This window comes from Malaclemys terrapin, chromosome 4 (genome assembly GCF_027887155.1).
Source record: "Malaclemys terrapin pileata isolate rMalTer1 chromosome 4, rMalTer1.hap1, whole genome shotgun sequence".
In the NCBI taxonomy this organism is placed as follows: Eukaryota; Metazoa; Chordata; order Testudines; family Emydidae; genus Malaclemys; species Malaclemys terrapin.
Window position 1 is genome coordinate 4,334,447 of NC_071508.1, and position 15,068 is coordinate 4,349,514.

The 15,068-nt window shown below is 54.4% G+C and overlaps 1 protein-coding gene across 1 annotated transcript in view; it reads left to right on the top strand.

Moving 5' to 3' along the window:
• Positions 1–3,934: 3,934 nt before the first annotated feature.
• LOC128836848 (integrin alpha-D-like) overlaps positions 3,935–15,068 on the top strand; it is a 31,843-nt gene continuing 20,709 nt past the window's right edge. Inside the window, exons 1-10 of the mRNA XM_054027513.1 lie at positions 3,935–3,971; positions 8,979–9,093; positions 9,238–9,341; positions 9,549–9,613; positions 10,328–10,442; positions 10,895–11,025; positions 11,285–11,430; positions 12,304–12,457; positions 14,402–14,552; positions 14,929–15,002. Coding sequence (XP_053883488.1) covers positions 3,935–3,971; positions 8,979–9,093; positions 9,238–9,341; positions 9,549–9,613; positions 10,328–10,442; positions 10,895–11,025; positions 11,285–11,430; positions 12,304–12,457; positions 14,402–14,552; positions 14,929–15,002 — 1,092 coding nt within the window. The remainder of the gene's footprint in view (positions 3,972–8,978; positions 9,094–9,237; positions 9,342–9,548; positions 9,614–10,327; positions 10,443–10,894; positions 11,026–11,284; positions 11,431–12,303; positions 12,458–14,401; positions 14,553–14,928; positions 15,003–15,068) is intronic.

Below are 15,068 nucleotides of genomic sequence, written 5' to 3' on the forward strand. Positions count from 1 at the left end.
GGGGTGCCTTGCCCGAGGCGCGGGACTCTAACCTGGTGGGGAGGGAACGCCCAGGGATGCGGCTCAGGGAGGCTGCAGCTTCGGACCCAGCGGGCGAGAAAGAGCAGGTGGCCATCCCCGTCCCAGCTGCTGAGTTCCAGGCCGAGTTGCAGAGAGATCCCTCCTTGCGGAAGATAAGGGACCTGGCCGACCTCAATGCGGTACAGACCAAGGGGCGAGGTGGCCGGAAAAGGTTCCTGTGGGAGAAGGGGTTCCTGTACCGAGAATGGGCTCCCCCAGGGAAAATGGAGTCAGGGGGGATCAGGAGGCAGCTGGTGGTACCCCAGAAGTATCGCCGCCAGCTGCTGTGCCGGGCCCATGACATTCCCCTCGCAGGGCACCAGGGAACCTGGCGTACCCAGCAGAGGCTGCTACGGAGCTTTTACTGGCCTGGGGTCTTTGCTACTGTCCGACAGTACTGCGGATCCTGTGACCCCTGTCAGAGGGGGAGGAAGGCCTGGGACAAGGGGAAAACAGCTTTAGGACCCTTGCCCAGCATAGAGGAGCCTTTTCGGAGGGTGGCCAAGGTAAAAAGGGCGGCTCTAAACCAAGAGAGCCCAAAGCACAGACCTCCAGACTGGAGCGCTGGGAGAAGACCACAGCCCAGTTGGAGCCCCAGAGGTATGGGGGTGGGAAAAGGGCGCAGGCCGCATAAACCTTCCCACATGCGAACTGCGAGTGCCATCAAGCAACCCCAACCTAAGGGGGAGCGTGAAGCTGGAGGGGCCTGGTGTAATTCTCACCAAGGAATGGGAGGGATGCGGGGGCATCCATGGGAACGGGGGTAGGTTCAAACTTCCCCGGGTCACTGGCTAAAGTGACCCTGCTCAGTTCGGTCTCGAAGGGGGGAGAGATGTGACGAACTGGGCCTGTTCTCACGGTGGTCTGTGAATGCTGACAGGGGAGTGTGCTGGGATAGTCTGCATTGCAGGATGGGATCTGCCCGAGGGCGCCCGAGGGCGCATACCTGAGTGTGTAACATGAGAACCCAGGAAGGGGTTGAAGGGGAGGTGACTCCTTAGCCCGGGAAACTGAACAAAGGCGGTGGGAGGGGTCGCAAGAGGGGAGTGCTGGAAGCAGGCTGGAAGGAGGCAGAGATGGCTCTGACCCCCCAAAGGGGGGTGGGCTGGCATGCCCTGGGACCCCAAGCTGGACCTAACTGAGGGGGGCCCTGTTGTCTGTGCCTGCAAGACCTGTCTTGGACTGTATTCCTGTCATCCAAATAAACCTTCTGCTTTACTGGCTGGCTGAGAGTCATGGTGAATCGCAGGAAGCCGGGGGTGCAGGGCCCTGAGTCCCCCAATACTCCGCGACATATGGCACTGCCTTTATCCCAGCTGGGTCAGTGTCCATGTGATCCCTTACCCTGAAAACCCTCTATAAAGCCTGCCCCTGCTTTACAGAGCCGTCTCACCCAAACACCGGCTTTGTGTAAACAGGGCACCATGTACATATAGATTTTTAGATCTGTCAGGGAGAAGGGGAGGGGGGGATTGATCTCAGAAAGGTGTCGGTCCTGCATATCTTGTAAATCTACAGCCTAAAAAGGATGTGAAATTGATGTGTGAATTTCTCAGCTCAGCCCCCTCACTCAAAGGCTGGGCATGAGGAAGCTAGGTTTTTAATTAGATTGAGGACGGATATGACTCCTGTGTGAGAGAGAGACGGGGAGAGCTAGAGATAGGTCTCTGTGGGTCCTCACTATAAACCTTATTTATCCTCCCCCACCCCACTCCAAGTTGTCTCCTGCTCTGTCTTGAAACCACTTTGTGCCTCTCTCCCGGGTCAAAGTGGCTCCCTGTCATGCCAGGCACTGCATGGAGCCCGGCCAAGAGCTGGGGACCCCCGTGGGGCTGGGGTGCTGCATGGAGCCCTGGCCGAGAGCTGGGGACCCCCGTGGGGCTGGGGTGCTGCATGGAGCCCTGGCCGAGAGCTGGGGACCCCCGTGGGGCTGGGGTGCTGCATGGAAACCCACTAAGGTCTGGGTCCAAACTGCATGGGTGCTGCGCAGATGCACAGTGAGAGACGACCATTGCCCTAAAGAATTCAGTTGAAGTAGACAAAGGAAGGCTTTTTATCCTTAGTTGGGGCACACTGAGCCCCAGAGAGATTCAGTAACTTGTGCGATCTCATACAGGGAGTCTGTAGCAGGACCTAGGTTCCGGAGTCCAGTTTAATTCCTGAACCACAAGCCCAGCCTGTCTCTGTAGTGGGCTCGCTGGTCTGTCAAATGTAATTGAGACACAAGCAACAGAAATATGCAGCTACGGTGGTCAGTAGGGGATGATGCCGTTTTTATAGGGGTATCTGGAAACACCATATAGGATTCTGGTGCAGGAAGAGAATTCTCTGTTGCTGTAGGATGGACCCAAACATGCCCACAGGACAGTGACCCTTTCCCATTCAGGCCTGTGTCCTGCTCTTCAAACACCATGCGCCCAGGTTTTGGATTGTATCTTTGACAGATGGTCTGAGACAATGTAGACAGCCCCATGCACAAGAAAAGATGGATTTGAACTGTGCCTGACCTAAATGTTTTCCCTGCACATTTCCTGCTTTGGGGGATTTCCCCCAATACCGTGTCCCACCCCAAAGGTGGCTGAACGAGCTCCGGGGGAGGGATCCCTGTACAAATGCTCAGCCTGGAAAGCGCATTGTTGTTGTTGTGCAGGTTTAGGGGCACTAGGAAATGCATAAGGGTCCCGTTGTGTGTTTCTCGAATGGGGAACAGGGTCCTGGCTCTGTGTGTGGTTTTTCCAATTCTCCTTGTGCCGTGACTGGTGCTGGATCACATGTCACAGGCTGGGGGGGCCAAATGGCCTGTGGGGATGGGGTCCAGGTAAGCAGGGCCGGCTTCAGGGAAAATGGCGCCCTGGGCGAACTCGTACTCGAGTGCAGTTGGAGAACAGCAGCGTGGGGCGCAGGGCGCGAGGGCCAGCTTCTGGTCCCAGATCCCAGCCGGGCTGCAAAGGCAGGAGTTACTGAGCCCGGGGGTTCCCCCGGCCAGTCGCCCCGACCATCTAGTCTGAGGAGAGCGGTTGTGTGGCATCACGCATCCCCACGGGAAAGGGGAACACGGGCCGGCCCACTCGCTCTACAGGGGCCAGCTCTGTCGCCTGTGCCTCCCTGCCAGGCTGGCAGCTCCACCCACCCCCCGCCCGGCTGACCAGAGGCTCCAGCCCTGGGCTCACCCGCACTCATCCTCTCTCTGGCAGCCCAGGCCTGCCAGCTTGTGACACTCGGACGGCACCCACCCTCCCCAATCACGGCACCCTGGGCGGTCACCCAACCACAAGGCCGGCACTGCTGGTAAGAATTGGAGAAATTAGAAGCCTCATTGACTCTCTTGTCTGCTTTCCTCTGGACCACAGAGTGAATGGGCATCAGCCGTCTCTGTAGTGGGACCCGGGGCTGTTTATACAAGCTCACTAGCCTGGTGCTGAGATGCAGCTGCCTCTGGGGTGGGGCACAGGGGCTGTTTATACAGGGATTCCTTGCCTGGCGCTGAGATGCAGCCACCTCCAGGGTGGGTACAGGGACTGGTTAGCTGTCATCCAGCAATGCAACTTAGAAGAAGTGAAGCTGACACTGGTGGGGGTGGAGAAGAAAGGTATGGGGGAGTTCAGGGTGTTCGTGGTTGGTCTTTTTTGTTTTTTCGTCAGTCTCTATGTAGCTGTGTGTGTGGCTGACTAGTTGGGTGTCTCAGTGTACTTGACTTTCTCTTGTCTCTATTCTTTTCCCTCCCTTTAAAACCTCTGAGTCCCCACCTCCACCCCCATCAGTGTTTCTCTCTTTTCAATATCACTTCTTTCCTCTGCACTCTGCTGCCTCCTCTCCAGGCAGCATCCGTGAACCTCTCACTCCCCGCTCCACACACACCCCTCACCAGCACAGGATGGACCCCCTGCCTCTGCTCCTCTACCTGTGCACAGGTAAGTGCCAGCCAGAGGAACTGGGAAAAGCTGGGATCCTCCACATGGGTGCCCAGCGAGTGCTCCTCTGGCAGGGAGATGGGAGCAGCTGGACGGTCGGGACTCCTGGGTCCTATCTCTGGCTGGCTTGGGGGGTGGGGAGGTGGGTCTGGTGGGTTACAGCAGGGGGCCTTGTGCATCAGGAGTCCTAGGTTCTCTCCCCAGATATGGGAGGGGAATGGGGCTCTAGGGGCTTAGAGGAGGGATGGGGGGGCTGATAATCAGGACTTCTGGGTTCAGTTTCCTCTGTGTTCTGTTCCCCCAGACTCTCTGGGATGGGAGTGGGTCACAGTGCGACTCCCCTTCTCTGTGGGTTGTGTGTGCTCGGTAGGATGTGGGGGGAGGGTCTGACAGGTGTGAGGTGGATGCAGTGTTTGCCATTGCACAATCCTGCTGTAAAACCACAGCCACTTCCCCCTGCTTCAATGTCACGGTCTCTCCTGTCTGTGTGGCCTGGACCCATCAGGGAATGGAGGGGGGCTGACTTTGGGGTGGCTGAGAGTGAAGGGGATGGGCTGGGAAGGGGGGACAGACTGGGAGATGGGGTCTGAAAAGGGATGAAGGGAAGAATGGGGGAGGCAACCTCAGCTCCTTCCCCAACCTCAGCCCCCAGGCCCCATCCCCCCAGCTCCACAATTCTGCACCCCACTTTGCCCCATATCTGCTCCTCCTAATGTTCTGAGGGATCTTTAGTACCTCCCAGGCCTGGAGGGGGCAGCTCCCAAGGGATTCTCGGGGAGAGATGGCCATGGTGTGTTAGGGATTCATTGTTGCCACTGATGGGCTGTTTGGTGTTTCTTGTGTGACATGAATTTCTCAGCTGTGGCTCCCACGGCACAAGCTTACTACGCCACCCTGCATTAACTGATAGACTCGGCAGAAAGACCAAGAACTGCCTGGGCCAAGGAGCTCCCAGTGCGATGCTGCGGCCAATCCTTGGATGCATAAGAAGGGGAAACTGGAGTAGGAGCAGAGAGGTTATTTTACCTCTGTATTTGCCAGTGGTGCGAGTGCTGCTGGACTCCTGTGGCCAGCTCTGGTGCCCACAGTCAAAGAAGGATGTTGATAAATTGGAGAGGGCTCGGAGAACAGCCATGGGAATGATCAAAGCATTAGAAAACCTACCTGATAGATTGAGCTCCTTGAGTCTATCGCTATTTAGATTAACAAAGCGAAGGCCAAGGGGAGATGATCTCAGTCTATAAGTACCTGCGTGGGGAACAAATATTTGATGATGGGCTCTTCAGTCTAGCAGAGGAAGGTCTAACAGGATCCAATGGCTGGGGGCTGAAGCTAGACAAATTGAGACTGGAAATGAGGTGTAACATTTCTAACAGTGAGAAGAATTAACACTGGAACAATTTACCAGGGGTCGTGGTGGATTCCCCGTCACTGGCAATTTTACATCGAGATTGGATCTTTTTCTAAATGTTCCAGTCTAGTTCAAACAGGGATTAATTCAGAGGCGCTCCCTGGCTCGTGTTACACAGGAAGTCAGGCTAGATGAACACAGCGGTTCCTTCTGGCGTTATGGTCTGTAATTCTATGAAGGCCGATCTGCCCCTGCGACCCTACAGAAACTCCCCCTCCCCCTATGAATCCGGATCGGCAAGAGATAAATCAAGGGCTTCATTCACCAGTGCTAAATGCACTCATTATATTTATTCTTCACATGGAAGTTTCTGCTGCTATGCATATGAATGCATGAAATGTTTTGCATAAAATGGCCCTCCAGGGCTAGACACAAGGGAAACTTGAATGAGCTGGTGGGGAGGGGCTGGGAGTCAGGACTCCTGGGTTCTATCCCCAGCGCTGGGATGGGAGTGGGGTCTGGTGTTCAGTCTCAGAAAGGTTTTGGAATGAATTTGCTGAGGCTACAGTAATGAGGAGACTTTACAGAGGATAATTAAGGCTATTACTGTTGGGTGGTCAGGACATTCCAGATCAGCTCCACATTTTCAGTTCAAGGCAGAACTGTCTGTTGGCGATGGCGGAGGAAATAGAATAGTAGCGCCGAAGATGTTCCAAGCTGACATGCTCACAGGAGGACATGAAGGACACTTGGACCTGGAGAAAGGTCAATGCAGAGCCGGAGAGAGACTGTAGTGGCCACAAATGAACAGTGAGATAGCGAAATTGTTAAAATGTGTGCAACAGGCCCCCAGTGCCAACCTAAACAGGGTAAAAGAGGCTATGTTGGTAAGCAATGACCAGTTAAGGGCATAATCTAAAGTTGGTGTGAATCTATTTGCATATGCAGGTGAGGGCTCTGTTTTGACACTGGATTATAATTCTCATTCTCTGGAGAATATTAAAAAATAGTACACCAAAAACATGGTATAATACACATGAAATCGATATTTTGCAGGCATAAAATCCCTGAAGTTATTTGCCCGGCACTGAGATGCAGCCACCTATGGGGTGGGACATGGGAGCTGTTTGTACAAGGATTCTCTCACCCACCGGCACTGAGATGTGGCCACTTGTTGGGTCTCTCTGGGAGGGGATGGGGGAGAGGTGTGACTCTCCCTCTCCGTGGGGCACATGTGCTTGGTAAGATGGGGGCTTGGGCTGCAGTTGGTGGGCAGGAAGTGGACATGGTTGGCACAGTCCTGCTGTAAAGCCACCACAGCTTCTTCCTGATTCAAAGTCACATCTCCACTGTCTGTGAAGCTGGGACCTCTCAGGGCATGGAGGGAGGTCACACATTGTGGTGGCTGAGAATAAGGATGACAGACTTGAGGCTGGAACTGGGGAGTTTGAGGCACATTGGGAGACGGGTCCTAAAAAGGGATGAAGGGAAGATCGGGGGAGCCTGCCCCTGCTCTTTGAGCACCCCCTTTGTCCAACCAGCCCCACAATTTTCCAACCTCATCCCCCAGCCCCAGAATTCTACACCCCACCTTGCCCCACATCTGCTCCTCCTACAAATCTGGAGGGTCTTTACCTCCTCCCAGCCTGGAGGGGGCAGCTCCAAGGGGACTCTACTTCCCAGGTCTGGGCTTGCAGGAATGGAGAGGGCAGAAGGGCCAGGGGAGAGGAGAGCAGAGCCACCCTGAGAGATTATTACACTCCCTACTTCTCTCCCACAATTCCTCTCAGCCCAGCTTGCCTCCTGCGGCAGCCCTGATTGGCTACCAGGAGGTGGAAGATGTGGGGAAGATCAGCGAATTGTAGGGGGGTTTTCCCACTCACCCTCTTCTTCCAGCCAGTCCCGCAGCCGGAGGTGGGGAGTCAGTTAGCTACCCTATGCATTAGGGATTCAGTGTTGCCATGCATTGCCTGTTTCTTGTGTGACATGAGTTTGGGGGTCTCAGCTTGCATGAACAAGGGAATCTTGGGCAGGAAGAGAGAAGTTACAGTAGAACCTCAGATTTATGAACACCAGAGTTACGAACTGATCAGTCAACCACACACCTCATTTAAACCAGAAGTACGCACCCACACAGCATCAGAGACCAATAATGAAAAGCTAATACAGCACAGTGCTGTGTTAAACATAAACTTCAAAAAATATAAAGGGGAAGCTGCATTTTTCTTCTGCATAGTAAAGTTTCAAAGCTGTATTATGTCAATATTCAGGTGTAAACTTTTGAAAGAACAACCACCATGTTTTGTTCGAGTTACGAACATTTCAGAGTTACGAACAACCTCCATTCCCAGGGTGTTCATAACTTTGAGGTTCTATTGCATTTTACCTCTGTATTTGGCCCTGGTGCGACCCCTGCTGGAATAGTGAGTCCAGTTCTGGTGCCCACAGTTCGCAAAGGATGTTGATAAATTGGAGAGGGGTCAGAGAAGAGCCATGAGACTAAGGAAAGGATTGGAAAACCTGCCTCATAGTGATAGACTCAAGGAGATCAGTCTAGTTAAGGGAAGGTTAAGGGGTGACTTGTTCCCAGTCTATGAGTACTTATGAGGAGGACAAATATTTAATATTGGTCTCTTCAATCTAGCAGATAAAGGGCTAACACGATCCAATGGCTGAAAGTTGATGTTAGACAAGCAAAGGCCATGTCTACACTAGCGAGTGTACAGCGGCACAACTGTGCCGATGCAGCTGCACCAATAGAAGATCACTCATGTAGCTACTCTATGTCGACAGGAAAGAGCTCTCCAGTCAATGTAATTAAACAACCTCAACGAGTAGTGGTAGCTCTGTTGGTGGGAGAAGCTCTCTACCGACATAGCGTTCTGCACAATACCACTTATGCCAGTGAAACTTATGTCACTCAGGGGTGTGGTTTTTTCAGACCCTTGAGTGACATAAGTTTTGCCACCGTAAGTGGTAGTGCAGACATGGCCTGTGACTGCAAATAAAGCCTCAATTTTTAACAGGAAGCCTAATTCAACATTGACCAACCACATACAGTTTGCCAAGAGTTGTGGATTCTCCATCACTGGATATTTTAAATCGTGATTGGACGTTTTTCTGAAAGATCTGCCGTAGTTCAATCAGGAATTAATACAGGGAAGTTCTCTGGCTTGTGTTATCCAGGAGGTCAGACTAGACAATCACAATGGTCCCTTCTGGCCTTGGAATCTCTCAGTCTATGAAGTCTGATCTGACCCTTCTACCCCTACAGGAAGTGCACCCGCTACAGATCAGCATCAGAAAAGCGGATGGAGATAAATCTAGGGCTTCATTCACCAGCGCTAGCTCCACTCATGATATTTATTTTTAAGTGGGTGTGTCTGGTGCTATGCAAATGAATACAGGGAATGATTTGCATAATATAGCCCTTGAGGCTAACGAACAGGGAGCAGGTGGTGAGGAGCTGGGAGTCAGGATGCCTGGGTTCTATCCTGGCTTTGGGAGAGGAGTGGGATTTGGTGGGTTAGAGCGGGCGGTGTGTGTGTGTGTGTGGAATTCAGTCCCGTAGCCAAAAGCAGCCGGCCCTTCAGACCCAACCACTGGCCCGTTCTCCATAGGGGAAGCTCTAACTGGTGACTGTTTAACCCCTGCAGTGCTGGCACCGAGCCGTGGATTCAGTGTGGAGGTGGAGGGACCCATCACCTTCCAGGAGGCAGCAGCGGGCTTTGGGCAGAGTGTGGTGCAGTTCGGGAGTGCCAGCGCTGGGGGGTAAGGGCCGAACGTGGGCTCAGGGCCCCATATGACTCATGCCCAACGCTGAGGGGCTTGTCTGGCTGGGCTGCCCCTCCTGGGACCCACTCCTCTCGGTGTGATGGGGCATCCCCCTAGCCCCCTTCTTCTGTCTCCCTGCAGGCTAATTGTTGGGGCCCCACTGCAGATGGGAGACGTGAATGAAACCGGCAAAGTCTACAAGTGCGACCCGGGCTCCAGACGCTGCCAGGAGATCCCCATCCAGAGTAGGGGCACCCTGTGTTATGGGGTGGAGCAATAGGATGGGGGTGGGAGTCAGGACTCCTGGGTTCTGTCCCCAGCAGTGGGGTGGGGTAGGGTCTAGTGGTTAGAGCAGGAGGAGCTGGGAATCAGGAATCCTCGGTTCTATCCTCTGCTTTGGGACCGGAGTGGAATTTTTCTGCTCACCCTGGTGTGCTTCTCTCCCCTGTCAGGGCCCCCCGATGCCATGAACATGTCCCTCGGTTTGTCTCTGGCTGCCCGAGGCTCTGAGTTCTTGGTAGGTACCACACCTAGGGGAAATGGGTGCTGGAACTGGGGTCCGACATTTGTTCCCTCAGCATTCCAAGGGACAGCTCCCCCCACAAATCCCACTATACATGGATGATAGTAACTGGGCAGTGTCAGGTGACAATTGGGTGATGTCACCATGACTATACGATAATTGTGCAAGGGCTGTTGGTAACTCCTGTAACTGGAGCGGGGGGGAAGGGAGGGGGGAAAAGGATGCAGTAGGGAATGGTGGTAGCCAGGTATCCTTACTTTGGCAACAGTGACCATGAGATGATGTTGTGAGGGATGGAGGCAACTGGCTGATGTTGCCATGGTGACAGTGACTGGAAGGAAGCAGGAAGTTGACCATAGCAGGAAGCATTGCAACTGGATTGTCACCATGGCAGCGACTGTGCCTGAACATAGCAGGGAGCATGGCAACTGGATTGTCACCATGGCAGCGACTGTGCCTGAACATAGCAGGGAGCATGGCAACCAGGTGACATTGACATGGCAACAGTGACTGGCTCCTGCCATAGCAGGGAGCGTGGGAACCAGGTGATGCCCCCGTGTGGGTCCCGTCTGCCCCAAGGGGGTCCCCTGCCCTGGCCGGGCCTTTCTCTGCATATCCATGGGAGGAGCAGACCCCTGGATCTATCCCCCACCCTCAGTGCTCTCTTCAGAGGGGCATCTACTGACCCCGTGCCTACTCGTGCCCCAGGTGTGCGGCCCCACGGTGCACCGGGCCTGCGGGGAGAACATGTACGTCAATGGCTACTGCTTCCTCCTGGACCAGAGCCTCCAGCAGCTCCGGCGCATCCCGGACACCCTGGCAGGTGAGGGGTGACACAGGGTGTGTGTGGGGGACCTACGCTCTGGGGTCACGGGTGCGTACAAGGGCCATGGGAAGGTGGAGGGGAGATGGGTCTAGATGGGCCCATGGGTCTGATATGGATTGAGACACCAGGCTAGGTGGGCCCATTGGTTTGATTCAGGATGTCGGTAAGAGCTGGGAGGCAGGACTCCTGGGTTCTGTCACAGGGAAGGGGGTGGGGTGTATTTTTTTCATCCCAGTGCATGTCATGGTCTATGCTCAGGACCCCTCAATGGCAGGGATGGGATGATATTGCAACAGAAGGGCCCATTGGTCTGATCCGGGGTTGCAGGGAGGGGGCAGGATACCAGGTTAGATGGATCCATTGGTCTGGTCTATCTCTTTCTACTGGGTTTTCTGCATGTTTGTGGAGTTGAGTCAGGAGTCAGACGTATTTTTTCCTGTCCCTCTCAGAGTGCCCCAAACATGTCACAGACATAGCGCTCCTCGTCGACAGTTCGGGCAGCATCGCACCTGTGGACTTTGGAAAGATGAAGACGTTTCTCTCTGAGATCATGAAGCGTTTCCGCAAAACCGACACGCAGGTAACGGGCAGAGGCTGAACCCTGACTACTTACCCTGCCCCTCGCAATCAGTGCTGATCCCAATGCCCCAGTGCGGCGCTAGAGGGCGCTGTGCTGCAGGGGGAGCAGTAAAAGATTTTGCATCCAAAACCAGGAAAAAATTCCAACAGAACCAGCTACGTCCCAACTGCCTCAGCCCTTAACTGAGTCTGATTCTTGCTTTTCTTACCCTGCACCCCTTGGGTTGTTTTTCTCTCTTCCCCCCTGCCTCCCCTTGCAGTTCGCCCTCATGCAGTACTCCAATAAATTTGAATTGCACTTCGACTTCATGAAGTACAGGAGAAGACACAACCCCGATCACCTTCTCCAGGGGGTTGAGCAGCTTCATGGAACGACGTACACGGCCACAGCCATCCGGAAAGTGGTGTAGGTATTGCCCTGCTCCCCGTGCTGACTCCACAGAGAATGGGCTGTAAGGACATGTGAGCTAAGAGATAGGGACTCAGGACCCCTGGGTTCAGGGCCGGTGCAAGGAAGTTTCACGCCCTAGGCAAAACTTCCATCTTGCGCCCCCCCCCAGCTCTGCGGCAGCTCCCCACACCCCCCTCCACCCTGAGCCCCCCCCCCGTGGCAACTCCCCCCCCGGGGAGCCGTGCGGCAGCTCCCCACCCCAGCTCACCTCTGCTCTGCCTCCTCCCCAAGCACGCCGCCCCCGCTCTAATTCTCTCCCTTCCCAAGCTTGCGGCGCCAAACTGCTGATTGGCGCTTCAAGCCTGGTAGGGGAGAAGTGGAGCGGCGACCGCACGCTCGGGGATGGGGCGTAGGAATGCTGTTAAAAAGAATTGGAGGCACCGCTTTTTGGCACCCCCAAATCTTGGTGCCCTAGGCAATCGCCTAGTTTGCCTTAATGGTAGCACCGGCCCTGCCTGGGTTCTATCCCCAGCTGTGGGAAGGGACTGGGGACTAGTGGTTAGAGCAGGGGAGCTGGGCATCAGGACTACTGGGCTCTGTCCCCACTCTGGGAGGTGGGTGGGCACTAGTAGGTTAGAGCGGGGAGGGAGATGCTGGGAGCAAGAACTCCAGGGGTCTATTGCCAGCTCTGAACTTCTGTTGCGGTGTGACTTTAAGCAAGTCACAGCCTCGCCGTGTGCCTCAGTTTCTCCATTGGTTAAATGGAGGCAATGACAGTGGCCTCTTTTGTAAAGGACTTGAGATCGGCAATGCCAAAGCAGTGGACGAGTGCTAGGTGTTGTTACTTATCAATAACCCTCCCATGCCTTCCCCACCCCCCTTTTCCAGGCGGGAGCTGTTCACCTCTGGGAGAGGAGCTCGGGATGAGGCCACCAAGGTTCTCATTGTGATCACAGATGGGGAGAAATACAATGACCCACTTTCTTATTCAGACGCCGTCCCCGAGGCTGAGAGAGCTGGGATCATCCGCTACGCCATCGGGGTGAGCTGCGGCTGTGCGGAGAACTAGTATGGATCTGAGCCCGTGTCCAAGGACAGGGGATGGCGAGGGGGTTCCCATCACATAAGGGAGAAGAACTGACCCAGGGTTGTAACTGGGTCAACGTGTGACATTATAGGAGAGCTGGAGCTCCTCTGTGGTTCAGGTTGAGCGGTACTTTCTAGTAAAAGGTTGGGTTTTCTGACTGCCCTACGGTCCATGTGCTGACTCAGGTTGCCATGAATTTTGGTATTCCTCGTGGGGATGCAGGTTAGGATTAGTGGTCTGAATTTGGGATCATTTGAACAAGGGATTTCTGAGATACAGCCTCCCCCCGCCCCCTCCCCCCCCCGTTAAAGCAAAGTCACCCGTTCTTATAAAGTCTTTTTTGCGCAGCCCTGGGACTCAAACAGCTCTGATCCTCCCCAAACTGGTGTCAGTCACTTGACATTTATCTCCCTTAAACTGCTGAGCCAAAGAGATTGAAATGGGCATCAGCAGCAATACAAAGGGCAAGTTTACATGACACACTTAAGTCAACTTAAGTTACGTTGTCACACAGTCACCACAGTAATTAAGAACATAAGAACATAAGAACGGCCATACTGGGTCAGACCAAAGGTCCATCCAGCCCAGTATCATGTCTTCTGACAGTGGCCAATGCCAGGTGCCTCAGAGGGAGTGAACCTACCAGGTAATGATCAAGTGATCTCTCTCCTGCCATCCATCTCCACCCTCTGACAAACAGAGGCTAGGGACACCATTCCTTACCCATCCTGGCTAATCGCCATTAATGGACTTAACCTCCATGAATTTATCCACTTCTCTTTTAAACCCTGTTATAGTCCTAACCTTCACAACCTCCTCAGGCAAGGAGTTCCACAGGTGACTGTGTGCTGTGTGAAGAATCATTTTTTCATGTCCACACTCTCCTCCTCCTGTCAGCGATGTGCGTCCTCACCAGGAGCGCGTGTACTGACTTAACTGTCAGTGTGGGGCATGGTGGGGCACTGACAGCCGGCGCCCCCAGGCGATATAAGCAACGCAGTGCCTATACGGGTACTGCACCAACCTGTCTCCATTCAGCTAAGCACACTGGCTCTGGCAGAAGTGGAGTTATGAAGTTGGTGTGGTGGACACGTTACATGGGTGGGAGCTACATTTAAGCGAGGCCGCTTACAGAGTTAGGTCGATGTAAGCCTTACATCAACAAACTCGGGTTTAGAGTCATAGATTCTCAGGCCAAAAGGGAGTTTTGCAATCATCTAGTCTGAGTTCCCATGTAGCACAGGCCAGAGAACTGCCCCAAATAATCCCTGTTGGAATCAGAGCCGATCTCTTAGAAAACCAGCCAGTCTTGAGATAAAAATTGGCAGGGATGCAGAATCCACCACAGCCCGTGATGAGCTGCTCCAATGGTTAATTCCCCTCATGGTTAAACCTGACACCTTCTTTCCAAATTGAATGCGTCTAAATTCCGCTTCCAGCCATTGGACCTTGTTCGACCTTTGTCTGCTGCTTACTTTGGGCCCAGCAACCAGGAGTTGTCTGACTCCACCGCTGATTTGATGGCACACAACCCACCCAGACCAGCGCAGTGATCCCAGCCCTTCACCCCTGGCCCTGAGGCGTCCCCCAGAGACAGTGCAGCACTCACCCCTCACTACGCCCTGGAGATTGAGTCATTCAGGGCCCCAGAGTGCTGACAATCCCCATGGCAAGAAGCCCCCTATGCCCCACTGCTGATACAACCAACACAACTCAGTGCTGAAATGAGTCAGGCTCCATAACTCCAGGCTCCAGCGGCCCTCTCGGCCCCACTCACCTTGAGTCATATCTCTCTAGAGCCCAGCAGGGCTCGGGGCAGGTGGGTGTTGGTCCAGGGCTCTCGGCTGTGACTGATGCCAATGCCCTGGTCTCTCCTGTACCTCCCTCTACTCTGTGAAGGTCGGCCAGGCCTTCTCCAGCGCTGCTGCCCAACAGGAGCTCCAGGAGATCGCCTCTCAGCCCAGCAACGAGCACGTCTTCCGGGTGGACAGTTTTGACGCCCTCCAGGGCATCCAGAACCAGCTGCAGGAGAAGATCTTCGCCATTGAAGGTACCAGAGCCGGGGGAGGGGACGCACTGGCCCTGGGGCTCTAGAAATGGGTTTTCAGAGCTGAGATGGGACGGGGAGCAGCTGGGAATCCAGAGCTCAAATAGGTCCCAAATATTCTCTCTTTCCCCATCTAACATGTATCCATTAATCTACCTCCATAAATGCCCCTGATGCTTTTCTCATCCGGGGGCCCCCGGGCAGGGGACTGGCTGGCTCAAGGGGTTGAGGAATGGGATACGGGGCCATTTCTCTAGGGGGTGCTGGATCCAATCCAGCCTCGAGGTGGGGAGAAGGGCTGGCTCAGGGAATGGGACACGGGGCCTTTTACTGTCTATGATGGTCTCTCCCATGTCTGTCTGTCTGTCTCTGCCCCCAGGCACCCAGTCCCAGAGCGGCAGCTCCTTCCAGCTGGAGATGTCTCAGGAAGGATTCAGCTCCCTGCTGTCCCCTGTGAGTGATGCCTGGCCCCAGGGCATGTCCCACACTGCTGTGCGTTGGGGCCCTGACAGCACTTTC